Source organism: Equus przewalskii, chromosome 10, assembly GCF_037783145.1.
Source record: "Equus przewalskii isolate Varuska chromosome 10, EquPr2, whole genome shotgun sequence".
Lineage (NCBI taxonomy): Eukaryota > Metazoa > Chordata > Mammalia > Perissodactyla > Equidae > Equus > Equus przewalskii.
Window position 1 is genome coordinate 20643196 of NC_091840.1, and position 27683 is coordinate 20670878.

Sequence of the window (27683 nt, forward strand, 5' to 3'; positions counted from 1 at the left end):
CTTTTAGGTTCAAGTGCTGGTCTTTAGACTAATTTTGCTTTTGAGATCCAAGTTCCCAGTCTGGGCTGCGCCCTCCATTACCATTACCCTCCTGTGTGACTGGGAGCCTGGTCTTCTCCTGCCTGGAGTCATCAGTGTTTCCTCAGGGGCAAGACACTGGTCGCCAGAAAGGACCTCATTACTTGAGTGCTCTGCCTGCCTCCTGGGGAGGCGCATGTAAGCCGTGTGCTCTGAGGGGCTCGGTGAGGTGTCAGCGTGGTGCTGGGGTCAGGGGTGTAGGGCCTGGCGAGGTGTGTGGAGTCCCCGTATTAGAGTGGGAGTCCTGGGGGAGACAGGTCTGTGCCCCTTTCCTCTCTTTCCGTCCTGAAGGTCTAATTGTGTCCCAATTACAGAGATACACCGTCTTCCCAGGACTCTTCCTCCTTACTGCTCCACCAGAAGCCCACACAGTATTTCCTGATGGCTTGAGGGGAGAGGCCCCTCTTAGAAACGACAAATCCCTTCCCTTACAAATTGGATAAAGTACATTTACTTTCTTGTACAGAGCCGTAAATTGGCTTTTAGTCTTAGTTCTCCTTTGCTTCTGCTATTGCATCTCAGGCTGAAGCTATTTTTCTCAGCTTCTTTGATCACTGGGGAATTAAATCCTTTTCTGCCTGGGGTGTCAGCTCCTCTCAGGTCTAGGCCAAAAAGGATTTATAAGACACCAGAAGCCTGCCTTGGTAGCTGCTTTGAATTCTGTACTGAATTAATCTATTTCTTGGCCGAAAATAAACTCCGATGGCAGTCTAGGCCCCTTGATGATGCCTTTTCTCTGATTTCCATACTTTCTGATCCCTCAGTTTCTCTGTAAGCCCCAAGCTTTAACTGTACTTCTCTCAGCCCACCCCGCCTGCCCCATGCCTCCTAAGAGGTTTGTTCACGCCAGTGTCTCCAAGGTTCCTTGGCCTCTTGGTATAAGCATTGACCACCTAAAATTCATTTATTCCAATCATACCATTTCTAGCTGTAGAACAAGGATTACAAATGACAGAGATGGGCACCTCTGTCTCCTGCTCCCTCTTATTTTACACATGAGCCAAAGTGCCTGGCCCCATGCTGCTTCACTGTTGAAGACATAAGGAAGCCCAGGCCTCCTGTCTTCCAGTCCAGAGTCAATTGTACCGCCCCACAAGACATCCTCCCTATACACCGAGGCTGCTTTGGGTGTGATGTGGTTATCCAGCCAGGGAGTTACTGATACCCTCACCTAAAAATGTAAGCGACGCAGATGAGTGCTGATAAGAATAGAAGGTATAACCCCTTGCTTGGAACTGTATTAGCATTTCCGCAGTCTCTTAAAGCCGCCGTGACTTTGGTGTCTAAGCAGGATAGCCCAGACTGCATATGCCCCATTCCTGCATGCAGAGAAGTTATTGAAGAGATACAACCAAGCCAGAATAGAATCCTCAGACCACATTCAGGGAGTTGAATGTTTACATGATCTAGGGAGAGAATGAGCACAGGGCTGGCGTTTGTCCAGGCTCAGGTGGGACAAGGGTGTGCTGACGTCTCTGTGGGTCAGGAAAGCTTCATGGGAAGCACTGGACTTCCACACTGCGGGCCCCTAGGACACCAGCTGGTGCCGAGTGCAAGGGCAGCCCTGGGACGCCACCTGGTGCCCAGTGCAGGAGGGCAGCCCTGGGGGTCCAGGCAGTCTCTGCTCAGGATGGAGTGAGCTTCAAGCCAGCCCTGGGGAGGTGGCCGGCTTCCTCCTGCCCTGGACCCAGCTCGGGGTCACAATCAGTGAGCCCCAGTTTTCTTCTTCCAGGTGCTGCCCCATACCTGAAGACCAAGTTTATCTGTGTGACACCGTAAGTGGCTTCCTTTCCCAATTTGCCTTCATTTCGAGTGTCCTCAGTCGTCCCGGGAGGAGGACACGGGTGAGAGTCACCCTGTGAGGGTGGAAGTCCCTGGGTGATGTTTAGAATTCAGAGTGACCTGTGTGTTTAAAACCTTGAGCTTTTACTTTTCTGTTGGAGACCAGAGTTTGATGGCTTGTGTGTGTGTGTTTTGTTCTTTTTTTTTTTTTCTCCATTGTGTCTTGTCAACCCGGCCCTCTCCCCTCCCGCTGCTCCCCATTTCCTACAGAACGACCTGCAGTAATACCATTGACCTGCCGATGTCCCCCCGCACTTTAGATTCATTGATGCAGTTTGGAAATAATGGTGAAGGTGCTGAGCCCTCAGCAGGAGGGCAGTTTGGTGAGTATTTGGTTGACAGGCCTTGTCCCCTTTGTGTCCAAGAGCTGGTCACACGAATTGGTAGAAGGAGGTTCTAGAGCAGCGCCCTCCAGTAGGAACGGAACGTGTGCCACAGGTGGAAGTATACATTTTCTAGTAGCCACGTTAAAAAAAAAACAGTAAAAAGAAACAGCTGTGGTTAATTTTAATATGTTTTATTTAATCCAATAAATCCAAAATTTAGCATTTCAACATGTAAGAAAAACTTCATGAGATTTTTTTCATACTAAGTCTTTGAAATCTGCTGGGTATCTTACAGCTACGGCACATCTCAGGCTGGACGAGCCACACTTCAAGTGCTCAGTAGCCACCTGTGGCTCCAGGCTGCCGCATTCAACAGGGCAGCCTTAGATCTCCTTTAAGCATGGAGAGTTGGGAATGAGTTAAGGTAGGAAGGAGACCGAGCCTTTCCAGAGGGCGAAACCCTGTAGGGAGGAGAGTAAATCTGGATTATCCGACCCTGTTTTGGCCAACAGGGGCAGGAGACTGGATGGCAGCAGTGGTCTGAGCCTCTGTCCCCTGAAGGGCTAAGGGTGTGTGCCCTGCCAGCTGTAGGGCTCAGGCAACTGAAATCGCTGTCCTTGCCTGTTCCTCAGAGTCCCTCACATTCGACATGGAGTTGACCTCGGAGTGCGCTACCTCCCCCATGTGAGGAGCCAAGGACGGAAGCCGAGCACGAGATGCCGGAGGCGCCTACCTGTGTTCACCACCCCTCAGACAGCCAAACCCCAGAGCAGCTGAACTCCTAACTTTGTGGTTCCAGATTTTTTTTAATCTCCTACTTCTGCTATCTTTGAGCAATCTGGGCACTTTTTAAAATAGAGAAATGAGTGAATATGGGTGATATGCTTTTATCTAAATGCAAGTAAGAATGCATTCTCTGAGACTGTGATCAGGGGATGTGGAAGGGGCGGCAAGAGGGAGAAAGAGGCAGTGTCTTGTCTCTTTTGCTCCCCTGCCCCCTTTCTCAGCAGCTTTGTGTTGTTGTTGTTGTTGGCTAAGTGCCTCTTGGTGCCGGTGGCATCCCTCTGCCTCTTCTGTACACTGATGCCGCAGGCCACCTCTGGCTGCATGCTCCTGGTGTTGCACTTTTAACCTTGCTAATGTCCAAATAGCAGACAGGATTTTCAAAGCCCATAAGTTTCTTTTTAAACTTAAAAAAAAAAAATTTCAAAAGGCAAAACCCCTGTGCAGGCATAGCCTTTCCTGTATGTAGGAAACTCAGTTAAGAGCCTTCTTGGTGCTTTAGGCATTCAGCTTTCTTCAGGCTGATAATTTATATAAACCCTGAGATGGGCTTCAGATCCAACTCTTCAAAGACATCTGAAGCTGTGGCTTGGCCTTTGGCTTTGAAATAGAAAAGTTTAAGGAGAACTTAAACATTCTAGACTTTTTTTTATAAACAAAGTTTTTATTTTTGCCTTTAATGTGTTGGCCCATTAGTAGGTCGGGCTGGGCAGAGGGACGCTGACAGCCTGTCCTCCGTTTCTCCCTGGACTTCCGCGCCTGTTTCAGAGCCTGGGTTGTTTCTGTGGGTGCCTTATAAGGGATGGGATGATCCTTGGGTCCTTCCCCGTCCCCCTGACCCACCTTGTGGCGAGGCTCCTTCCAGTGTCTAAAGCTCCCTGTCCTGTTTGCTTTAGGAATCCTGGTCTCAGGACCTCTTGGAATAAGAGGGAGAAAGTTACAAGTTGGACGTGACTTAGACAGTGGGGCCCCAGCCAAGGGTTTGGTTGAGCTCAGGGAATATGGTTCTTGTCCCAGTTTCTTGGTGATTCCCGGGGCACCTGTAATCGCTTCTTCATTGGTTGACCCAGGGGCGAAGGCTCACTGATAAACTCGAGGCCTGTCCTTCCCGTGAGGGAGTGTACACCTCGGCCTCCCTCCAGTGCTGGTGTCTATCTCCTCCCACTGGGGCCCCGCAGATGAGGCAGAACAACTCACATTTACTGTGCATTTTGAATACTTAGTAGCTTGCAAGGTGGTCTCTGATATTTGGGCCTCCTCTGACCCAGAGGCATGGCTAGATTGGGTGGGCCAAAACCGTGTCTCAGCTGATCACAATTGCTACAGAATGCTGTATGTTATACCCAAATTTTCCGGTTTCTAAAGCAAGGGGATGAGGCCCTTCTCTCCAATTCAAACAGGGATTGCCCTTGGCCACGCCTGTCCTCCTTCCTAGAAAGGTTGATAGATGCTACAGAGCTCTCCCTTCTCCAGCAACACTCTTTGGTTCATAATAAGCTTAACTCATAAACTGAAAGAAGATTTAGATCAGAGGGACCTGGCGCTAGGATCCAGGCTCTCTGGAGCAGGTATTGTAATGTTTGCGGCTTTGAGGTAGCGTGTGTATCTGCTTTTAACTCTGATTGTAACAAAAGTTCTGAGAGGACCTGAGACTTGTCCTGGCCTCTCCCTTAAAGAACCGAATCCTCCGGGACTTGCCCAACCCCAGCTCAGCCCAGCCCAGGGATTCCCATGGATGGCTTAACCTGCCTGTATGGCGGTTTGTAAGATGCTGTCCTGGCCACTGCATCAAATTCCAATGTATACTTCATAGTGTAAAAATTTATATTATTGTGGGTTTTTTTTTTTTTTTTTGTATATTGCTGTATCTACTTTAACTTCCAGAAATAAAAGTTATATAGGAACCGTCTGATAGCGTGGCAGCTCTGTGTCTGGTTGGTGGAGATTCCCTTTTCCCCTGCTTCAGTTCAGGGCAGCCTGACACACAGGCTGAGTCTGAGTCTTCAGAGGAGATGGTTGCCCTTGCTCCCGGCTGGTCGCCTTAGCCTCTCATCCCAAGTTGACGCAGGCCCTCCTAGCACCCCCATCTTACGTTAGCCAGCAGCCTCCAAGTGGGGGTAACTGGAGGAGCCAGGGGTCCGGTACAAAGGTGTCTGCGTGGAGGCCTCCCTTCTCCCTCCTTCTTCCTCCCTCCTCCCTGCCCGGGCCTTTGCAAGCTGTGTCCTGTCTGGGGTCAGATAAGCTACCTAAGGGAGGTTGGGGCGAAGATACTCCCACTCCACCCCCGAGGCCTCCCCTTCCACAGTTGCTCCATTATCACTTTCTCTTCAGTTCCCCCAGTGGGATGAACTTAAACACGTTATTAACTGGCTGCTGCTGTGCCCTGGGCAGTCAGTGGTGATAATCCACTGACATCAGTGCGCCCACTCACTGGCTTCCCCCCCACCCCTCCCCTTGTGCCGAGTACCATGGAGACGGAGCCTGGGTGTGAGATATGAGCTGCCTTCCCCTGCAGAGATGGAACGGCAGATTACTGCCACTCAGGCGGTGGCGGCTGGCGGCTGCTTTGCTTTCCCTCCCCACCCACCCCCGCCAGCCCCGCTCTGGGCCCCTGCAGCTCCTTGGGGCATGCTGCAAGCCCCCCTAACCTTGCTTTGAGCTCTGAAGAAACCTCGACAACAGGTCCTTGCTCCCGAATGTCCCCCTACCCCTCAAGGACCCCAGTGACAGCACCTGCACCTTGGTGCCAGGGGAGGCCAAATGGGGAGACTGTCCCCCTCTTGGCCTCAGCCGCCCTCCCAGTCTCAGGCCAATAATTAGAAAGCACAGTGGCAGTGGGATGGTGCCACCTGCTGGTCTCTGGGAAGAGGCCAGGGTGGGTGGGACTACTGAGGCTTGCGCTGCCCCTGGCCCGGAAGGGCTGAGAGTCTTGGTGGCTCTGACCCTCAGCAGCCAGCTTCAAGACTGCTTAGAGCAGCAGCTGAGAAGGAGAGACCCGGACCACAGTCCTTCCCCGTTCCTTGTGCCCCCACCGCCAGTAATTCCTGCCCCATCTTTTCCCCAGACCTCGAGTCCTCGTGCTTTAGCCTGAGAATCACTGAAAGTATTCCAGGGGTGGTCGGCACCTTAAAACACAGAAAAGGAGCAGAGTTGTAGCTTCAGACTACACGTTATAGTGTCAGCCACACAGGAGGAAGGAACAAAGTGACTCCCACTCCAGGGGTCCCCATTGCCCAGGGCTCCCCAAACCAGGAGCCATACCAGCAAATTTATGAAAAAAATATTTTATTCAAAAACACTGTTTACACAAATGGGTGGCGTATGTACAAAGTACAAAAGAATCCCTCTTCTCATCCCCACCTTCCTTCAGAGATGTTTAAACCTGAGACTCGCGATCTTCTGCCACCAGCGGCCCCGGCTGTGTGTCATAGGCCTCAGAGGGAGGGGCATGTGAGCTTGGGAGCGAGGCCTTCTGAGACCAGAGGCAGTTATGCAACTGTGGAGGCCTGTTCCAGGTTCCGCCTCCCAGCAGAGGGGACGGAGATCAGCTCTTACCCTCGCTCCAGATTCCACAGGCATGCAGCAAGCCGCTCACTGGCTGCAGTTTTTTCCAGGAGGGGAGGGGATCAATTATGCAAGTCCCAGGCCCCCTGTTCACCTACTATGTCCTAGACCGGTCCCTTCCCCGCTCCCGCCTCCCCCATAAGCAAGCTCGCAGACAGACAGGCAAGGAAGAAGCCTGGGGCCTGATGGAGGGGAGGTGATATAGAGCGGAAAGAGGGAGTAGGGTCATGGGCAACGGCATCATAGACTCAAAGCCCAAGACCCCTGGCTGCAGGCCAAGAGGCCACACACAGCAGCTCTGACAGGCCCAACTGACCCATTTCTGCTGTGTTAGGGACATGGCCAGGGTCTAGATAAGCTCTCACTTCACAAGAAGTCTGAAGTCCATATTCATCAGATAAAGTATAAAATACTACTCAACTGAACCCCAGCCTCCCTCCTGAGGGAAAGACTCGATAGACCAACACACGTGCCTGAGAACAGATTCACAGGCATAAATGCACACGTGTGTCCAGGAGGCGAAGCTTCTAGCTCAGGAGTAAAACTTCAGCTTAGAGACGTTAGCTGTCTCCATTCCCCTTCCTGAATAATTTCATTCAAATAGCTGCTGAGCAGATAAAGGCAGGAATAGGTTTCCCTCGTTGAGTACCTGCGACAACAGAAGAAGCTCAGTCTCTTCTACAACAGAGGCAGACCCTGCGGGCCCTTGGAACGCCTTGATCTGAAGAAAAAGGCGGCTGCTGCTGCTGCAACCACATACCCAGGACGGCAAAGGCGAGGCAGGCACACCTTGTGCACAAACACACACACATATGCACGCGTACATGTGCTGCCTGCATAGGCATCAAGATGCACAGCAATACTAAAATCACAATTAATATGAACCCTTCGCATTGAGTACTGTTTGCAAAGAAAAGTGTGGGATTCAAACATTCACGAGAGCGAGCCTCTGGCAGAGGTGAAAAGGCCAGCAGGCGGGGAGAGGCGGGGGTCCAGACTGTCCATCGGGCGCCGTAAGAGTTCCTCCACGTGCCGGGCTACATCCATGGTCTCATCCAGATCGAATTCTCCATCCTGGTCGAGAACGGGATCAGGGCTGGTAGAGAGAGAGGGATATCAGAGGGAGGTGGCATGACTCACAGCCCCTGGCCTGCTCCCCACTCAGACCCGAGTCTCATGGGAACTGGACCAGCTGTGGCCAGACCCGCCCCCCAACCCCAAGTTGAATAAGCCAGTCACTGGCTCCATGGGGGACACCCAAGTTCTCGTCTCATCTCTTGCTACTTCACTGAGTGATCTGAGGGAATTCATTTTCTCTGTCCCTGTCCTCATCCATAAAACAAGCTGGTTGGGTCAGTGAGCTCTGTCCACCTACGACACCATTCCATTAAACCAGAGGCACCATTCACTGGGCACCACAGTGGGCCTGGCCTTTCAACCACAGCACAGCAATCCTCACAGCCACCTGTAACGTAGACATTTATTCCACTTTATAGAGGAGGAAACTGGGGCTCGACCATGTTAGGAACACGCTCAGGACCATCTGGCTGGCAGGCAGAGTCAGGACTGGAATTCCAGTCTTTGTGACTCCTAAGCCTGTGGTCACCCACTGCAGTTTATGCCTCCCAGGCATCCAGACTTCCAGCCCAGGGCACCCTCAGCTCAGAGGGAATTAATTCTCTATCCTGGGAACTCCAGAGAGGAGCAATTAACACCCTGTTCCCACCTCCCTAAGAAGGACCACCCCTCCATGGTCACCCTGTATCAAGCCCTTACAACAGCCTCGCCGTGCTAAATGCTTTAGCTGCACTCCCTCACTTAATCCTAATCCCAACCCCATGTGGTAGGTAGTCTTGCCTCCATTTTACAGATGAGGAAACTGAGCATCAGAGAGGCTCAATAATTTTCCCAAGGTCACACAGCTAGTTGGCACCAGAGCAAGGACCCTGCTATGTGTAGCTTCAAAATGCTCTATGCTTTTACTGATTGATCTCTCCCTTCCTCCCACACCCCTGCCAGAGCCCGGGCTGGGCTGGGTGGTCTCAGCCCTAGAGAAGCTCTGGGTTCCTTTGCCCACCAGCCCTCCAGGGGTCCAGCCTGAGGCCAAGTGCCCGTTCCTCCCCGCGGAGCCCCAGGAGAACACAACCTACTTCTGTGGGTACATGTTATAATGAGCCTGGGGACACACAGCTGGGGAGGGGGCCTGGTCCATGTAGGTGGCGCTGCCCCCGGCAGAGTCTGCAGATGCGCTCACAAACCTGCGGGAGGAAGCAGAGCAGAGCCTCAGTGGCCTCAGGGCAGCAGCTGACTGGGGAGGGGCTCAGAGGGCATCTTCATGTCTTTTTTGGGTGTAAAAGGACAAAGCGCCCACTGGGCCTGGGACTCCGGCTGCAGGAGTGGGCCCCGGGTACTGGCCCCATCAGGACCAAGCCCAGTTCCCTCCCCAGGGCTGAGCCAGGTTTGGGGCGGGGAGGGAACGCTGGGCCCATGAACAGGAGGGGGTGGCAGGGAGGGGTGAGGAGAGCGGGGGGAGGAGAAAAGAGGCAGCAGGAGACCAGAGCTGGACCCTGGACACTTACTCAGGGACCACTTGCTTGATCTGTGGCTTCACGTATCCGTCCACTGCTTTAGCTGCCGAGGGGGGAACGGTGATGAGAACCAGTCTCCCGGAGCTCCCAAGCAGTCCACCTCCCCCACCATGGCCGTGGGGCCTCGGCAGGGATGAGATGTCCCACAGACTCCCAATAAACACTGGCTGACAGGTCCAGCCTGAGGCCACTCAGACCCTGGCTTCGGTGTCATTCCTCCTCCTGCTTCCTTTTCTGGCCATTTCCTGTCTCTCTCCCCACCCCCACCCTTGCCAAACGCCACGGAGCAAACCCAATCAATGGACTGGTGACATGTTGAGGAGGAAAAACCTGTCCATTTTGCTTCCTACACTCAACTTGGGGGCAGGTTTGAGGGTGGGGAGTGGTGAGAGCAGCTGATTCAGACGGGAGCCGTGCAGTATCTGTGGGCTTAAACTATCCTGGCTGCTCCCCCGGAACTGCAGCCTCTTCCTCCAAGGGCACAGAAGTGAGAGTCCACTCAGCTTTGCACTTTGCAGAGAAGAAAGCCGGGTCAGAGGCTTCATTTTCCCTCTCTTCAATTGTGAGCCCTGAAATCCTCTGCACGTGCTTTGCATCATCCCAGTAACCAAAATCCACAGGGGAAATGGTCCCTGGGCTATTCCTGGGGAGTCCTGCTGCCTAGCCCCGAGAGCTTTGTCCATGGGGTCTGCCCAGAGCATGAGGGCGGGACGCACCGAGCACAGGAGTGTAGTACTTGGAGAAGACCTCATCCTTAGGCCGGTCAGGAAACACGTAGATGAGATAGTTCAGGTCCCCCAGCCGGTCGGCCAGGGACCGGATGGAGAAATCCCGCGTGGTGAATGGCTTCAGGTTCCACAGGTTGCGGTCAGCTGTGAAAAGGACAATCTCATTTCCACAACCCATGGCCACCAGGAGGAGGATGGGGGTGTGGGGTTTTAGGGCAGGCTCGCAGAACACCCAGGCTTTTACTAGCCTGCATTGCAACCCCCCTGTGTGCTCCTCAGCATAGGGCAAGGAAGTGACCACGAGAACATTCTACCCAGCAAACTAGGTGAGTAGATACCAACTGGGCTGGGTCAGAGCAGAGTAGGAAGGTCTCGCCCAGCAGTTCTGGAGGCTATGGGGCCATGATTTTAGGTTCTCCCAAATGGAAAATGATAGAAAGGGAATGCATTTCTGAGCAACACTCCTCCCAGACTCCATACTTAGTTCCTCCCTTTCCCAGCAGGTACCCTCTAAGGATGCAGGCCTGATGGAGAACAGGAGCAAGGAGATCGAGACAGGGTTTCTGAGGCAGGAGTGGGGGCAAAACAGAGTGCTCACGAGAGTCAAACTTCCAGGCGATGGTGATGCCCCCAATTTCTGAGTCGCTGAAGCGCAACAAGAAGGTCCCATCTGGCTTGTTGATGAGCAGGTCATGGGCCTGTTGCTTATTCACAAAACCTAGGATGGCCCTGGGTGCATGGAGCATACGGTGTCACTGCTGGGCCAGCAGCCACTGTCCCCTGAGCCCATGCCCTCCCAACCCCCATGGCCCCCATTCCTCACCCATCATTCCAATGGGGCTTGTGATGCTTCTTCAGCACCTCCATGACCCCATCGAACCACTGCCAGAAGGTGTAGTTCCAGCCAGGCAGGTTTTCCTGCGAGCCCCCCAGAAACCCAAGTCAGGGCTTGTGTCCCAGTCATCACAGGTGGCCCAGGGAACAGTCAGTGCCCTCTCATCTTCACCGAGACCCCCTCCCATTCTCCCCCTGAGGGCCCCACACTCCAGCAGTCCACAAACTGACGCAGCCCCCAACCTGTATCCTAGGGAACCAGAGAGTAAACTCAGCCCTGCCCTCCCAGACACGAGTCCAAGACATCCCACAGGCTGGGGTAGGAGGGGTAAAGCCTTGTCCGAGCGGGACGAGACGCCCAAATCATTGCTGCCCAGCCCCTTCATTTCACAGATGGGGAAACCGTGGCACAGAGAAGGGTAGGGGCCTGGAGAACTAGTTAACAGATCTAGGACAAGAAGCCAGGGATCCTGACTGCCAGCTCCAGGTCCTTCCATCGTCCCGCTTTGGCTCTCGTAGTTGAGCAGTTTCTTGCAGCCCCTGCCTGCATTCCTGGGGGCACTAGCCCCTGTTTCTCCTGATTGTAGGAGAGGGTGGTTGGGGGTACAGGGCGGAGCGCTGACCTTGGGCAGTAACCTGTCTGTGAGGTGGGGGAGGGGTGGCAGGGCGCAGGTGGTCCCGGGCGGGCAGCTGGCAGCGGGTCCCTCACCCTGTTGAACTGGGCCCAGGACACGGCCATGCTGTTGTAGTCCTCCAGGTGGCTGCTGCTGCTGTTGAACAGCTTCTGCGCCAGGAACACGAGGTTCTCCTTGGTCAGGCCTCGGTTGCTCTGCACTTCGGCCTTGAATTTCATGTTGAGGGCTTCACACAGCTGCGGCCACAGCACTTTGTCGGGCACGGCAAATGGCACCCTGCCCTGAGAGCGAGGGATGAAAGGGGAAAAAAAGGCAGATTGTGGGGCTGGCCCCATGGCCGAGTGGTTAAGTTCGCGCGCTCCGCTGCAGGCGGCCCAGTGTTTCGTTGGTTCGAATCCTGGGCGCGGACATGGCACTGCTCATCAGACCACGCTGAGGCGGCGTCCCACATGCCACAACTAGAAGGACCCACAACGAAGAATACACAAGTATGTACCGGGGGGCTTTGGGGAGAAAAAGGAAAAAAAAATAAAATCTTTAAAAAAAAAAAAAGGCAGATTGAAGGGGTAGGAAATATTTACACACACACACACACACACACACACACACAGACACACACATATAGACATACAGGTACTAAGAGACAGAGAGGACTGAGAAAGCTCCAGAAAAGGAGATACAAACACAAAGGAAAGAAAGACGGGGGCAGAGGCAGCGGGGTGGGCATGCTGGGGTAAGGACCCAGACCAGGGGACTGAGGACAGAGACCAGGGACCTGAGCCACAGGCGCGGGAAGATCAGGGACCAGAGCCCAAAGACCAACTCGCCAACCTAGCAGACCCCAGCTGCCCTCTCACCTCACCTCAGCTCTGGTCTGGTCCTGGGGTCGGGGAGGACGGCTCATCAAGGGCCCGAGGGATTGGGGCTGACCCTGGGAGACTCTGAGGGCCCGGGGGTGCCAAGGTGGGGGTCCTATAGGGACTCACCGGCTCAGCGAAGGCATTGTCCCACAGCACAGTGGCAGTTGCATTATGGTCCTGGCTGCCGTGAACGATGACAACCACAGGAAGGGACAGGGTCTGTGGGAGTCAGAGGAAGCAGAGTTGAGGGCGTACGACCGCCATCTTGCCCTCCACTCAGGCAAGACTCCCAACCCTCATTCCTCACCCACAATCCCAACCACAAGCCCCTCCCAACAAAACGAAAGCAAAAACCAACCAAAAAACACAACGCATTTCTTCTTGGCCCATTGCCTAAGTTCTGTGGGCTGGTGCCAGATTAGAACCTAGCAAACGGGCACCCGCGGAGCCAAAGTAGGCTTTCTGACAGCATCAGGGAGTAACTGGCCCGAGACTGTGCGAGGATTCACAGCGCTCTGGCGCTCCCCAACCCGCCAGGGGGCCTCAGGCAGGTGCGTCACCATCCTGGGTGATCCGCGGGGCAGGGGAGAGGGGCCTCACCTTCACCTGGAACACAAGCTCATTGCTGCCCACACTGAACTGAGACTCAAACAGGACCGTGAACTTCTCCTCCGTCACAGACTCCGCACCCCGCCGGTCAGCGCGCTTGATCCTCTTTAGCGACTACAGGGCAAGGTCCAAGGGCGACAGGGAGACAGAGTCTGGTTACAAGGACTCAGCTCTGGGCAGACCTTCCCTGGAAGGGCCGGCCCTGTCCTCACCATGTTCCTGAAGTGGGCGCTGAGGGTGCCGGTGGCCTGGTGATACTCCATCACGCAGCAGTTGTTCAGGATCTCTCCACTGCACTCGCTGCCAAGGAGAGGGAGCCCCATCTGCACACGGGCCCCAGGCCAGGAGCATGGTCCTGTCTGCACCTTGGGCTGGGGTCTTCACTCCAGAAAGGCCCTGCCCTATCCCCTAAGAGTGTCCCTCAGTGTGTCTCTCGGCTTACTTTCTCAAAACCCTGAGAGTACCCAAGCAAAGTCTTCAAGGGGTCTGGGTCTCTATCATTAGGTTAAAAATTCCTTGGGCATCAAGATTGACGTGGGGGCCTTTGGGGGCCTCCAGCAGCTTCTAGTACACTTAAAATTAAAATCTTGATCCTATAAGGATCCCCATGATCAACCCCTGCCCACCTCCCTAGCCTCATTGGGTTCCTCTCCCCTCACTCAGGACAAGTGAGCCACACTGCCTTGTCTGTTTGCTGAGCATGCAAGCTTGGTGCTACCTCAGGACTTTTGCACTTGCTCTTCCTATAGCCCCAAACACTCATGGATCTAGGCACTCAGTACACACACCAAGTCTCTCACTTCACTCTTCATTCCCTCATTCATTCATTCACTACACTCTTCACGGGTGGCCTGCCCTGACCCCTGGAACCTTGCCTCCCCTCCCAGGTCCTCTATACAAACACGTCTATGCTCCTCCTTCAGGACAAGGCCTATGTTCTCTCTGCCTGAAAGTCTTCCCTCTCCACACTCTTTCAGTAGCCACCTCCTATTCATTCTGCCACCTGAGACTACTTGTCATTCTGCTCCACCCCGCCATGACCCACTTCCACTGTGTCCTATACATTTCCCTTGTCACATCCCAGCAATTGTGTCTCGTGTCTGCTGCTTGCCTCTGCAAATCAAGAGGTTAGGCCAGGACAGAACCAAGCTCTATTTGAATCACAGTTGTGTCCCAGCGCTTAGCAGATGTCCTAGAACACCCCAGCAGCCCAGTCCTTGTGGACCTACTATGTGCCAGGCACGGCAGGGACTGGGGAAGGCCTCTGAGCATAAGGAGCAAAGAGTACACCAGGACAGACACAGTGAACTGGAGAGACACTGGACCACATCTGCAATGCCAGAACAAAAGGCTGCAGGGAGGCTGGCCACACTGTCCCCATTACACAGGACCCCAGCTGTAGAATAGAAGTGGGCCCCAGACAGGGTTAGGGAGAAGCAGAGGGTGGAGGGAGGGGCACGTACTTGCGGGTGTTCTCGTTCTTGAGCAGCGACTTGGCCTGCTGCTCACTGATGATGGTGGCCTTCACCTGGGGGGGGTTCATGTGCACGTTCAGCTTCCCGCCCACCAGCAGGCGCACAGTGGCTGCGAACTTGGTCTGGGTCTTCAGGACCTGAGGGGGCTGCTTCTCGATGATGAATGTGCTGTGGGAACACAAGTGACCAGATGCTGCCTCAGGGGACTGCGCTCTGGTCCCTCTGCATGGGGAGGCTGCCTCAGCGGGTGACTTAGGAGCCCGTGTCGCAGCCCCTGTTCCCAGGGAGGCTGCTGAGAGTCGGGGGAGATGGCGAGAGGGGAGGCAGTGAAATGACCTCAGCAGCTGGCACGGGCCGCAGGGGACGAGGGCAGCCCTTGTAGTGTCCACAAGAGAAAATGGGCAAGGTCAACACCAAGAGGCCACAGCAGCTGGGGACGGAGGGGGTTGAGGGTGTGAGGCAGAGAGAGACAAGGACTCAAGCGAGAGTTCCCATCTGCAAAGCACCCCTCCCTCCCCCAGGCCAACCACATGGGGGGTGGGTGTGGCCAAGACGCAGCCATCACCTGGTCACCAGGGCCGAGATGATGTCTGTGATGGTGGCGTTGACCTCGGCCAGCATCTCCTCCACGGGGCCGGGGATGGGCAGCTGCTGGCAGAGGTGCTCAGCTCTGCGGATCTGCTGCCGGTTCTGCCAGATGATCTCGGCCAACTTCTCACACCTGCACAGCAGCCCCAGGGCCAACGGGAGGACAATGGCTTCACCCCCATGTCCCACGCCAGAGGTGGGAGGCTCTCAGGCTGGGGAGAAACCCCAACACCCAGCTCCACCCTTCCCCAGGAAGACTCATGCCTTAGCCACCACTCTACCCACTGAGCGAGCAGACCTGCCCTGCCTTCTGGAGACACAGAGAAACACAGCAGGAGTCGCCCTGATTTGGGCCCCACCAGCATGCCCATCACTCTACACACCCGGCCCTGCCCTGCTCCCCAACACAGTGACTCCTTCCCAGGGAAGACGGTGTGATCTGGGGGCATCAAAGTCTGTATGAGGAACTGGAACCACTGGTGAAATAAGACCTGTCCCACGACAGAGCGAGCCCGCTGCACACGAAAATGCAGGAGGCAGAACAAGCAGCTGGTGGCACCACATTGAGCCCCTGCGCGGCCCCGCCGGCCCTCCCTGCCTGCCTCCCCCACACCCATTACCAGGACTGGAGCACGTCCAGGCTGCCCTCGGGGGGCCCTCCATTCCCGGCCAGCTGCTGCCGCCGCTTCCACTGGATCAGTTCGTCATCCAGAATGATGGTCTGCTGCTTCCGCAGCAGCTGCAGGGTCTTCTGGTGCTTCTCGGCCAGCTCCTGAGGGAGGTGGGGACAGCAGGCCCTTCTGGGCTCCCAGACAACAACCTGCAGGCCCTCACTAAGGAGGCGAGCCCGGGACCAGGCCCCAGGCACACGCTTTGCTCCGGCCCAGACCTGCTCTGCTGCACGTGCCCCCACAGGAAAGAGAGATCTGGCCTCCTGTTCTCCCGAGTCCTGCTCTCTTCCTGGCTCTAGCCCCATTCCGGCCCCCTGGACAGCCCGGGATGTGGACCTCCGGGCCTGGGAGGAGAGGGATGCAGACCCCACTCACCACGCGGTACTGCTGCAGTGTCTGGGCCTCGCGCTGCAGCCAGGCCTCCAGGGACACCTGCTTCTGCTGGAGGGCCGTCTCCCGGCTCAGACGCTCCTGCGGGTTCAGCTGGGCCAGCTGGGCAAACTGAGCTGGAGGAGGGACAGGATACCCATGACCACGGCCTCCAGCCTCCAGCAAGAAGCCCAGAGGAACCACACACACCTGTTCTGGAGACAAGGCCTTCAAGGGGACACATCTGACCAGGGGCAAGTTGGGGTTCTAGCCGCCAAGGGTGCCCAGAGCTGAGTGGGCTCCGCTCCCTGGCCTCCCGGCTCTGAGCTCCCCTCCAGGGAGTGGGGAGACAGAAGCTTGGGGTACAGCCGAGGACAATCCTGCCCTGCGGCCTTCCGTCCCACCCGAGCCCATCCAGCTGGCTGCCCAGCCCTCCTCACACCACACGGGGGTCTGGATGGGAGCCACGCTGCCTGGTTTGAAGTGTGCCCTCGCCGTTTACTAGATGGGTGATCTCGGGCACATCGCTCTCCTGTGCCTCAGTTTCCCCATGTGAAAAACAGGAGAACCACAGCACCTGCTCAGTGAGTGCTGTGAGGAGTAAACAAGCGATGAGCCAGAAAATGCTCAAGAGAATGCCCGGCATGTGTAGCTCTGGGTGAGAGTCAGTCCTTCGCGGTTAATGGGTTACAGGACGGCATTAAAGGGTGACGGAGACGGCAGCTGCCCCGCCCCACCTCACACGGCAAAGCCTCAGCGGGAAGGCCCCGCTCCGCTGCTCCGTCCCATTTCCTGGAGCACACCAGCCCCTCCTCGGGGAAGAAGGCGTCTCTCCAGGTGCTGGGAGGGGCCTCACATGTCTGTCCAGGCTGGGCCCCCTCGAGCCCAGGCGGCCAGCCAGGAGAGAGGGGAGACTCCGAGAGAGGGGGACAGAGTGTGCAGGGCCCGCTGAGGACACAAAAGCAGCAAGATTCTCTCAGGAAAGGGAGCGGATTCCTTCCACAGGGGCTGACAGGAATCTCATCAATGGCAGGAATGGGGGTCAGTGCGGCCTCACCACCATTTTCAAAAAGTCTGTTATGACAAACTTCAGACACAGGGAGGCGGAAAGCATGATGCAGGACACCTGGGTACCAATAACCCAGCTGGAGGAATCAAACATCTCCACAGCTAAAGCCACCTGTGCACTGTCTCCTGCTTGCAAACCCATCCCTCCCTCCAACGGTAACACTGTCCTAAACGTGGGCTCACCACCTCTGCCAGGAGCCTTTCCAACCTCCCAGTGTCCTCACTCAGCTGCGTGAGAAGATGTGAGCGTCAGCATGTCTTGGTCAATCAAGTTCCTGGCAGGCCTCTGAGGGCCATGTCACATTGACGTAGGCCCTGCCCCACGGATGCACAAGCTGGGACAGACTAAAGCAACTCTGCACAGCCAGGAAAAGCCCAGAACCAGAAGAGAACTGAGAAACAGGGTTCCAATCGCACCGCAGGGGACTGAGCAGGAAGAGAAGTGTCCAGGCATGGAACATGGCAGAGGAATCTGGACGGCCGCCTCGGGAATCCTGCCACCCACAGGGAGGTGGTGGTGAGCCCAACACCTGGGCCCAGCTTCCCCAGGCAAGTGACCCAATTAGTCTCTCCTGGCAATTTGCAGAAGCTTCTGGGAAGGATGCCAGCAGACGCGAGGCAACTGTCTGCTCCACTGGAGGGAGCCTAGCCTTTCCGTGCACAAACAGGTCAATAGTCTGGGTTTCTGATGGGTGAACTTGGATAAATGGGACTGAACTGACATTGCATAATGAGTACAAACCCAAACCGGAATCCAAACCCAAACTCATAAATAGGAAACAGAAAACCAAATATAGGATCAGAAGTACTAGCAACCAGTCAAAAGCCTTGGGTAGAACTAATAGGCTGAAATCTTCTGTTCCTGAATCTAGGAAGAGGGTCATCCTTTCTCTGGGGTCAGTCTGGGGTGGATTCAGACGGAAGACATGCTAGAATCATCCCACCAACATTCACTCAACACCTACTATGATTCAGGCAATGTGCTAGTCATAGATACAGAAACTGCTGACAGGGCTGGCTTAGTAGGAGAGCTTAGTTAAAAACAGAATTCTAACAAAATTTAAATAATAAAAAAACAAAAACGGAGAAACAGAGGAACAAAAACTGAAAAGGGATAAAACAGAAAATAAATATTACATGTAGACCTCATGTAACTGTATTAAATATTACATTAAACATTAATGGACTAAACACCCCAATTAAAAGCAGAGATTTCTGGGGCTGGTCTTGTGGCCTAGTGGTTAAGTTCAGTGCACCCTGCTTTAGTGGCCCAGGTTCAGTTCCCAGGCGTGGACTTGTACTACTCTTCAGTGGCCATGCTGTGGCCGTGACCCACATACAAAATAAAGGAACATTGGCACAGATGTTAGCTCAGGACAAATCTTCCTCAGCAAAAAAAAGAAACAAAAAACCCCAACGACATTTCAGAATAAATACAAAAGCAAGACTCAACTATATGCAAGGTACAGCTAAGTTAAAAAAAAAGCATAGATAAAGATATGCTGTGTCAATATAGAATATGAAGGCTGAAATAGTTATATTAATATCTGATAAAGTATACTTCAAGACAAAGAGTATTACTAGGGATCAAGAAGGATATTTCATAATTATTAAGGTGTCAGTCAGAAAGACATAATCGTAAATGTATATGCATCTAATAAAGCTTCAAATACATAGAGGAAATATTTACAGAAATAACTGGAGAAGTAGACAATTGTACAATATAATAAGGAAATTTTGATACCTCTCTTTCAACATCTGATAAAACAATTAAGCAAAAAATCAATAAAGACACAGATCAGTGGTTCTCGAAGTGTGGACCAGGGATCCCTCGAGGGTTCCCAAGACCCCAACAGGGGGTCCACAAAGTCAAAACTATTTTCTTAAGGCCATAAGACCTTATTTGCCCTTTTCTCTTTTAGTCTCTTTTAAGGATACAGTAGAGTTTTCTGGAGGCTACAGGATATCAGATATTACGACAGATTGAAAGCAAGATCCAGCTGTCTCCTATTAGGCTTAACATTAAAGAGATTTGTAAAAATATAAAGCAATGCCACTCTACTCACCACATTTTGTTTTGGAAAATATGGATGTTATTGGTTTTTTGATTTGGGGTTGTTTTTGGGTAACACTTTATTATGTAAACATTATATATTATGCTATATAGGTTAACATTATTGAATTTATTGTTGCTATTTTTGAATGAAACAACTGGAGAACATATATTCTTTTCAAGTCCACAAGATACATTCACCAAGACAGAGCATATGCTGGTCCATAAAACAAGTCTCAATAAATTGAAAAGAACTGAGATCATACAGAGTATGTTCTCTGACAACAATAACATTCTATAACGAAATGAAAATGAGGTCACTAGTCATACGACATGTAGAAAAAAATAAATATTTGGAAATGAAACAATATACTTCTAACTAATGTATGGGTAAAAGAATTAACCAGAAGAGAAATTAGAAAATATTTCAAACTGAATGAAAATGAATATAGAGCATATCCAAAATCATAAGATGCAGCTAAATCATTGCTTAGAGGGAAATTTATAGGTCTGAGTATATCTATGTTTGAAAAGAAGAAAGGTCTAAAAGCAATGACCTAAGGGTCTACCTTAAGAAGCTGGGAAAAAAAGAGCAAAGGAAAAGGCAGCTTGACACCTCCTGTTCTCACTAGGCTGGGGTGGCACAGCTCTGGGGCCAGTCGTGAGTGGGAGGAAGATGGGCGATGTCTCAAGACTCCTCAAATTGTACCTGGGGTTAATTCCTTCTGAATTAATTTTTCTTCCCCCACACTTCTATCATGGCAGCCATTGGCCAACTACAGTCCCAGGAAACAGGAGTTTTCCACTGTCACCTCCTCCTTCCAGCTCCACTTCCTATCAGTGGGCATTCCTGGAGTTCCACCTCTCCCTAGCCTGGTTCAATCAGGGGACTCCCAATCTGAGTCCTCCCTCTGATTGGGGAATACTTCGTCCATATTCATTCATTCATTCATTCATTCACTGAGATATTCACTGAATACCTACCATTAGGGAGAGACTGTTGGTTAGTAAAGCACAAGGGTTTTATGACGCATCTCTAGTTGAGATCCAGTTCTGCAACTAATACAAGGAGCCCAGGCCAAGTTACTTGTTCTCTTTGAATCTCAGTTTTAACAGGCATAATACAACTACCTACTTTGTAGGGCTGTTGTAAAGGTTGAATTGAGTAATGCATGCAAAAGCCTTCGCCTGGAGCCTGGCCCACTGCAGGGGCTCAATCACTGAGAGCCACTACTCCTCCCAGGCTTTGGGTAAGCCTCTGCGGAGACAGATTCCGACCTAGCCCCGACCCAGGAGGAGCTCACAAAGTGGTCCTCACTCCCATCCTCAAGACACACCCTGCCCACGCCGCAGGGCCTCACCCTGGATCCGCAGGCTCTCTTGATACTGGATGATGAAGTACTCCTGGGTCTGCTGCAGCTTCTTCAGTTCGTTCTCCGTGTCCTGTGTGACCAGCCGCAGCTCCTCAAATGTCTGGTTGATCTGCAGGTGTTTCTGGGACATGGCGTCAACCAGGATCCCAGCAGGGGAAGTACCCTGGAGACAGATGGGGGGAGAGTGCAGGCAGCGGTGGGCTGGGCAGTGAGGATCGGAGAAAGCCTCAGGCGTCGGTGAATGCTAATACTATGGACCCCAAACTCCAGATCTAGAGTCAGAAGGGCAATTTGAGTCAGACGGACAGTCATTTGCCAGAATTGGGGGGGGTGGGGAGGCGGAAAAAGAGGAAAAACAAGTGACCTGACAGAAGCATAGTGGAAACTTTATTGCAGATCTGCCCTCTACCAGAGTTTCCCAGACAGGATCCATCTAAATTCTCTTTGGAGAAACTGGAACTCAACACATTTCAGGAGTTACCTGGGTTTTCCTCCTAAATATGATGACCCCTCATTCTACGTTCCACATGACCTGACACCATGGACTGTGCCCGGTGCTGGGCAGACAGTGGGGAACAAGGCTATGTGAACACACTTTGTCTGCATCTTCACTCAAGACATTCTTGTGACTAAGACAAGAGGGAAGAGGGTTAACCTCTCACAGGCGGTGTGCTGGAGACCCCAAAACAAACTCAGAGGACAGGCATCCACAGGTCTCCTTGGATCCAGCCATTTAAGTGACCTGGTCTGATTTATTCTTCAACACCTGGCTGAGAGGGGACCAAGTCTTCAGGGCCTTTCCAGTGAACAGTTCTCGGAATACAATCCAAACTCCTTCGCCCAGCTCCACCGCCCTAGCGGACACAGCCTCTGCTTCCTCCGCCCCCAGCTCCGCTGCTGCCGAGCACACCAGCGACGTTTCGTTCCTTGAAAACACAAGCATCTTCCTACCTCGGGGCACTTGTTGCCTTTCCACTTGTTGTTCCATCACTCTGGAACATTCTGGCACCAAATCTTCCTGAGGCTGGCACTTCAACTGGCACCTTTTCAGAGTGGCCTTCTCTGATGGGCCAATTTAAAATAGCACCACTCTTATCTGAAAGTGTCTTGTTCTTGTATTTGTTTACTGCTTTCTTGTCTGCCTCCCTGCACTAGGATGTGAGCTCCCTAAGTCCCAGGACTGTCTTGTGGATCACAAAAGCCCCAAGCCCTAGGACATCAGAGGCATTCCAGAACAGCTTGTTGGCTGGGGGAGGCAGGATTTCCCCCAACCATGACAACACCTGTGCATGAGACATGTACTTCTTCATTGGGGCCAAGTTTATTGGTATTTTTACAGATAGCTCTGTGATTGCAACAGGTCAAGGGACACAAGGGTTGTCCTGGAAGACCCTCTGGGACCCAGCTTCTGCCTCCTCTCTGGCTTTACCAGTAGCACTGACTACGTGCAAGTCTTCAAATGTGATAAGATGGCTCATGCTTTCCTGCCCTCACATGCACTGTTGGTACTTTTTTTAAAGATTTTATTTTTTTCCTTTTTCTCTCCAAAGCCTCCCAGAACATAGTTGTATATTCTTCGTTGTGGGTCCTTCTAGTTGTGGCATGTGGGACGCTGCCTCAGCGTGGTTTGATGAGCAGTGCCATGTCCGTGCCCAGGATTTGAACCAACGAAACACTGGGCCGCCTGCAGCGGAGCGCATGAACTTAACCACTCGGCCACGGAGCCAGCCCTGCACTGTTGGTACTTTTGACTAGAAAACTCCACCCTCCCCCCCAACCCCCCCATAGTTCAGACATCCCTCTCCTCAGAACACCCCCCTGCCGCCTCCGCAATCTGAGCTGGCTATTTGTCCATACATGCCTCTTCTGCACTCGGCTCACCCCTAGAGAATCTGTCATCACCTGAATCCCTTGTAGTGGGGCGCCAGGCCTTTAGCTGTGTCTCCAGCCCCAGCCCAGCATCAGACGTACCGCAGGGCCTCAAGAAATGTTTCCTGAATGAACTATACGATCGCCCTAATCAGTGTCCACAACATAAATAAATAAATAATAAATACGACCTGTGTTTTCCAGGCTCTATTCAGTGGTCTTTACCTATGTTACATCAATTTATGAAATTCATTTTGCTTTATTGCAGATAACAGAACATTGGTATCATTGTCTAAGCAGATGTTCAATGCCTTTATGATCAGAACTTGGGAGATGAGTCCCTGCTCCACCTCTCTGAGTGTGCCACTGTTAGCTCTTCTGACACAGACCTTGGCTCCATTTTCCTCACAGACCCGTCCACAAAATATTCCTTTTTCCTTTTTTGGGGGGGGGGGGGGAGGAAGATTGGTCCTGAGCTAACATCCCTTGCCAATCTTGCTATTTTTCCTTGAGGGAGATTGCCACTGAGCTAACATTTGTGCCAACCTTCCTCTATTTTGTATGTGGAACACCTGCCACCACATGGCTTGATGAAGGGTATACAGGTCCATGCCCAGGATCTGAACCTGTGAACCCTGGGCCACCAAAGCAGAGCATGCAAACCTAACCACTATGCTACCGGGCCAGCCCCCACAGAACACTTCTTATTTTGGCCCCAGCCCCATTTAATGAATGACAAACTTTTCCCTAATGATTGTAATGCCATCTCTGACATAGATTGAATTTCTAGATGTGTATATGTGTTTTTAGGGCTTCCTCTTCCATTTCATTTGTCTGTCTATCCTCGGCCCACACAGTATCTCATTTAATCCTTACAATAACCCCATAAGGTAGACACTATTACTATCCCCATTTACAATAGAAAAAACAGAGGCTCAGAGAGGTTAAGTAACTTGCTCAAGTCACACCGTTAGTAAGTGGTAGAGCCAGGGACTGAAGCCAGGGGGTCACTCTACACCTGCATGTAATATTGCCTCTTACACTTGCCCATATCTCTCATCTCTTTGGTGCTCTCTCATTCCTGTGTTTATAAAACACAGCTCTGCGGTCGGCCCAGTGGCGCAGCGGTTAAGTGCGCACGTTCCGCTTCTTGGCGGCCCCGGGGTTCGCTGGTTCCAATCCCAGGTGCAGACATGGCACCACTTGGCAAGCCATGCTGTGGTAGGCGTCCCACGTATAAGGTAGAGGAAGATGGGCATGGATGTTAGCTCAGGGCCAGTCTTCCTCAGCAAAAAGAGGAGGATTGGCAGTAGTTAGCTCAAGGCTAATCTTCCTCAAAAAAAAAAAAAAAAAAGACGATAAAAAAATTTAAAAAATAAATGAAACACAGCTCCATCTGAAGAGAAAGGCATATGGAAGGACTTCCCAACGCCTCTCCCCATCCCTATGGGACACTCACATTGTTGGCTTCTTGGACCAGCCTCTGTTCATTGTACAGAATATGCCGGATGCAGCGGACCAGGTCCATGGGGCAGCGATCATACGTGTTCTGAAAGAATCCAACAGCAGCTACCAGTGGCCACCCTCTGCAGCACCATGCGCACCCCGTCCTCTCCTCCAGCCCCTGCCTCAGCTTTCCCCGGGAGGCCTCAGCAACTACCACCAGCTGCCTCTATCTCTCCTTGACTCAATTCCCCTCCCAGATCTTCATATTTGGTTTTCAGTGCATTAGAAACCCACAGTTTACGAAACACTGCCAATCTACCATCTCCTTTGAGTTTCACAGCGTCGAAACCCTGCGACATAAGCAGAAACTATTATCCACAATTCACAGATGAGAAAACTGATGCTCAGAGAGGTTTACTTGTCCAGAGGCAAACAAGTGAGTGAGCAGACGACTCAAGATTCAGGGCATCTAATGCCAAAGTCAAGGTACTTCCCATCTACTCCTGCCCTGGGTTCTTATTTTGCTTCCCTCTTCCCCCCAGGTTTCTCCTGCTTCCTCCTTCTTCTGGGATGGACTTTATTTCCCTGGCACTGTGCTGCTTGTATTGAAGAAGGGCTCTCTAAGAAATACAAGTGAGTTCCAATAAGCGCTTGACTATGAGTACCACCCACACCCCTTTCCTGCTTCGCAAAAACTTCCTCTCTCCCTGTACTCCTTCCCCTCGCCCTCCACGTGAAGGAGAAGCTAAATCTTACATCAAACCCTGAATTCAAGGCTCTTTTATCCAGCTCCTGCCTCCACGGCACCTCTTCTCCTTCTCCCACCCTACTTCAGCAGCTCTCCTACCTTTAAAAGAGCCCCAAGAGGGATGACTGTTTGCCTCATCCCCTCATTTCTAGAATCTGTCAGTCTTCCTTTCGCCAACAAAGGAATCTTGACTCAGTCTACCTCCAGCCCTTCTGCTTGATCTGTCCAGAATGCCATTTCACCCACCCTCCTTCTCTTGGGGACAAACATGCCCCACGCCTTGCTTTGTAATATACTAAAGGAATCTGACAGGTCTGATTTAAAAAGAGGGGGTGGGGGAAACTGAAGCACAGAAAAGTTGCCGATAAGCTCAGGGTCACACGATGAGTCAGTGGCCAGGCCAGGAAAAAACCCAGGGGTTCTGATGCTGGAAAGAGAAGGCGGACACAAGTTCCCTGGAGATGGCCCAGAGCACACCCACCTGCAGCTGCGTGGCATAGTGCCCCAGCTTGATCTTCAGCAAAAACCCATCTTCCCCCACTTGGTGCTCCGCCTTCTTCTGCAGCTCCTGCACCAGGCCCTCCAGGAGCTGGGTGGCCTGGGCTTGGTCCTGGGGATTGTCCAGGTCGATGGCATCCCTTGGGGCAAGACAGGAGAGAGAAGCCTCCTGTGGCGCCTCCTTGGGCAAGGAGGTCAGGCACCACGAGGGACATGGAAATCCCAGGCTCCTGACTAAGGGTGCTCCAGAGCCCACAAGACTTGTTCTTGGCATCTCCACAGGCATCAGAATCTAGAAACATCCCCTCTCCCCTCCCAGGGTCCCATTTTCCTCTTCCCCTTTCCCAAGGACACGGCCCCTTCCAGACAGAGAGGGATAGACAGAACCAGAATCATACCAAACTACAAAGAGGAGACCTACAGGCCAAGGGGCCTGGATGGTAGGGACGGGCAGAGGAAGGCACAGGGCAGGAGCACCTACCATGGCTGGCTCTCGATCCACTGCGCTAGGTAATGCCGGACCTCGATGGGGAAGTGCTGCCCATACAGCACCTGCATCTGGCGCAGCGCATCTCCCTGAAGCTGCTGGGCCTGGATCCAGCCCGCCATGTCCGTTCACCTAGGACGAAGAGAGGGCTGAACGGGCGCCTCCTCGGCAGAGGCGAGGCCTGGGCCTGCCCGTGGCCCTGCCATGCCCATCCATCCCTGGACCGCGGTCAGGCCATGCCCCTCCCCTCCCACAGACACGCTTTCCTGTGCGGGAAGAAAGACGGTGAGGAGGGGAAGGCCGCCCTTCCCTCCAACAAGGAACCTGCTGAGGCTTGGGGAGGGGCTCTCGAAAGTCAGGTGCCCTCCTCCTCTTCCTCTCCCCTCGCCCCACCGGGGCTTCCCCAGAGGGGGGACAGCTAGAAACTGAAAGAGAAACCTGGCAGAGGCCCACGGGCCCTCTGGGGAGGGCTGCAAGAATCCCCCCTACTCCGAGCCCCAATTTCTGGGAAGGCCGGATAACCCAGCCCAAAGTTAGGGCAACGCCACCGACGGCTTCCACTGGACGGCTCGGTCCCCCAGGGCACGTGGTTGTAAGGAGAAAGGGTTGGGAAGACGGACGCTCCCTCTCCTCTGCGCCCCCAAGCTGTGCCCCACGGTCTCCCACTGCCCAGCCCGACAGCGCCCCCTGCCCACCGCCGGCGAGGACGGCGCCCACCCTCGGCCCCCACCCTCCCGCCCTCCGCGTCCCTCGTCCCTCGTCCGCGCTGCACGCTGCGTCGAGACTCCCTCTCGGTCCCGGGACGGTTCCCTGCACCCCGCCCGGCCGTCGGGCTCCGGGTCCCGGGGCGCGGAGCCGGGGCGGGATCGAGGGCCCCTCGCCGCGCGCGCCGCCGGGACGCGCTGCCGGGCCCCCCACCTGGTGGCGCCGAGCCGTCCGGCGGCGGGGCCGGCTCTCTGCCCCGCGGCTGTCGCTCCGGCCCGGGCTTCTGGCGGCGGCGGCGGCGGCTGTTACTACAGGAAGGAGCAGAGAGCAGCGATTTCCTCCTCAAAGGTCAGCTGCCTCCGATAGACCATACACAGCGCGCGAGCTTTCGCCAACACCCCTCCCAGCCTCTGTCGCTCCCTCCCCGCCTCCGCCCTCGGTCGCTGGCTCCCCGGCGAGTGCGCGGCGGCCGGCCCCGGGGCGGCCGGGCTGGGCGGCGCCGGGCGTGGGGCTGCCCCGACGGCGGGGTCCCCCGGGAGTCCCAGCGGGACTGTGGCGGGCCAGAGACGCAGGAGTGGCCGGAGGACGGGGGTGGAAGGGCCGGGAAATCCCAGGCTCTGGAAATCCCAAACCAGGGCCTCAGTTTTCTCATCTGTAAAAAGGGAGGAGGGAAGGGCTGGACTAGCTGGAGAGCCTTCCACTTCTGGCGCTTGTCATCTTTTGAGGCTCTAGATTGAAAAAGTAAATGTGTGTGTGTGCGCGCGTGTGTGTGTTTATGTGGGCTGGGGACACAGCTTTTGTGACCTCAGAGGCAAAGCCATTGGGAGGGGAAAGACTGGGGATTCCAGAGAAGCCAGCTCACCACCAGGGCCTCCCCTCCGCTCCTTCCATCACTCCCACCACCGCGCACTCACCCAACCTCCTGAATTTTTGCGAATAAGAATCAGAAGTGCAGAGAGGGGAAGGGGCTTGCCCAGAATCACACCCTGGGCACATGGCCTCGTCGGCAGACTATGATCCATAAATGATCCTGCCCCTCTGTTCGCCTAGCCCAGTCACATTTGGGGCTGGTCCTACCCTCACAAAGGTCCAGGGAGGGCTGTCTGGAATCCTCACAAGCTCACCACTGCCTACAGGCCTTGCCCGAGCAGGGAACATCCTCCCTGAAACTTGCCTGGGTCACAGCACCCTCACTGAGTGCCTACAGGGTCTGCGGTGTTGGGCAAGGCCAGACTGGAAGCCTTCCATCCCCTTTGCCCAGCTTCCCTCTCCTCTGGGCCTCCCCTCTGCCTGGCAGCTGGTATTGGCAGCACCAAGAGAGGAGCCAGCCTGGTTGCTCAGTCAAGGCCCAGCTGGGCCAAGACCATGTGTCCTGGGGGGGAATCATTTTCTTCTTCCCTCCCTCCCTAATGCCTTCTTGGATCTGCCCTCTTCTCTCCATTCCCTCCCCCAATCCACTGCCCCACTTTCTTGCCCCTCCACTACC

The 27683-nt window shown here is 53.8% G+C and overlaps 3 protein-coding genes across 8 annotated transcripts in view; 2 read left to right on the top strand and 1 right to left on the bottom strand.

Annotated features, from left to right (window-relative positions):
- The window catches only part of STAT3 (signal transducer and activator of transcription 3), a 62072-nt gene extending 57134 nt beyond the window's left edge, over positions 1–4938 (top strand). For 2 of the 4 annotated variants that reach the window (XM_008519204.2, XM_008519205.2), the window contains exons 22-24: positions 1811–1853; positions 2131–2243; positions 2879–4938. In XM_008519204.2, coding sequence (XP_008517426.1) covers positions 1811–1853; positions 2131–2243; positions 2879–2934 — 212 coding nt within the window. In that variant the 3' untranslated portion in view covers positions 2935–4938. The remainder of the gene's footprint in view (positions 1–1810; positions 1854–2130; positions 2244–2878) is intronic. The other 2 variants (XM_008519206.2, XM_008519208.2) reach the window with 1 other exon arrangement.
- Positions 4939–6297: 1359 nt separating this feature from the next.
- Positions 6298–26550, bottom strand: LOC103550390 (signal transducer and activator of transcription 5A). 2 transcript variants are annotated; one of them, XM_070561900.1, is made up of 19 exons: positions 26411–26550; positions 25487–25624; positions 24989–25145; positions 23773–23862; positions 20433–20607; positions 15957–16087; positions 15531–15682; positions 14888–15043; positions 14311–14490; positions 13060–13147; positions 12839–12961; positions 12365–12457; positions 11453–11659; positions 10733–10827; positions 10508–10638; positions 9898–10053; positions 9173–9224; positions 8744–8851; positions 6298–7689 (listed from the first exon to the last, which is right to left on the bottom strand). In XM_070561900.1, exons 2-19 carry the CDS (start codon positions 25612–25614, stop codon positions 7527–7529), a joined length of 2385 nt encoding a protein of 794 aa, XP_070418001.1. In that variant the 5' UTR covers positions 25615–25624; positions 26411–26550; the 3' UTR covers positions 6298–7526. The 2 variants fall into 2 exon arrangements, with proteins under 2 accessions (XP_070418001.1, XP_070418003.1); XM_070561902.1 differs by lacking the exon at positions 23773–23862.
- Positions 26406–27683, top strand: part of LOC103550391 (signal transducer and activator of transcription 5B) — a 68349-nt gene continuing 67071 nt past the window's right edge. Inside the window, exon 1 of one of the 2 annotated variants that reach the window (XM_070561907.1) lies at positions 26406–26545. The gene's annotated coding sequence lies outside the window, so the exon portion shown is untranslated. The remainder of the gene's footprint in view (positions 26546–27683) is intronic. The other variant, XM_070561904.1, reaches the window with a different exon arrangement.

Bases quoted from the DNA above. Each gene is read 5' to 3' on its own strand.
- LOC103550390 (XM_070561900.1), bottom strand. From the start codon at position 25,614: ATGGCGGGCTGGATCCAGGCCCAGCAGCTTCAGGGAGATGCGCTGCGC. The intron at 25,146-25,486 runs GTAGGTGCTCCT...TCTTGCCCCAAG, and splicing joins TGGATCGAGAGCCAGCCATG to GGATGCCATCGACCTGGACA. The intron at 7,690-8,743 runs GTAGGTTGTGTT...TCTCTCTACCAG, and splicing joins TATAACATGTACCCACAGAA to CCCTGATCCCGTTCTCGACC.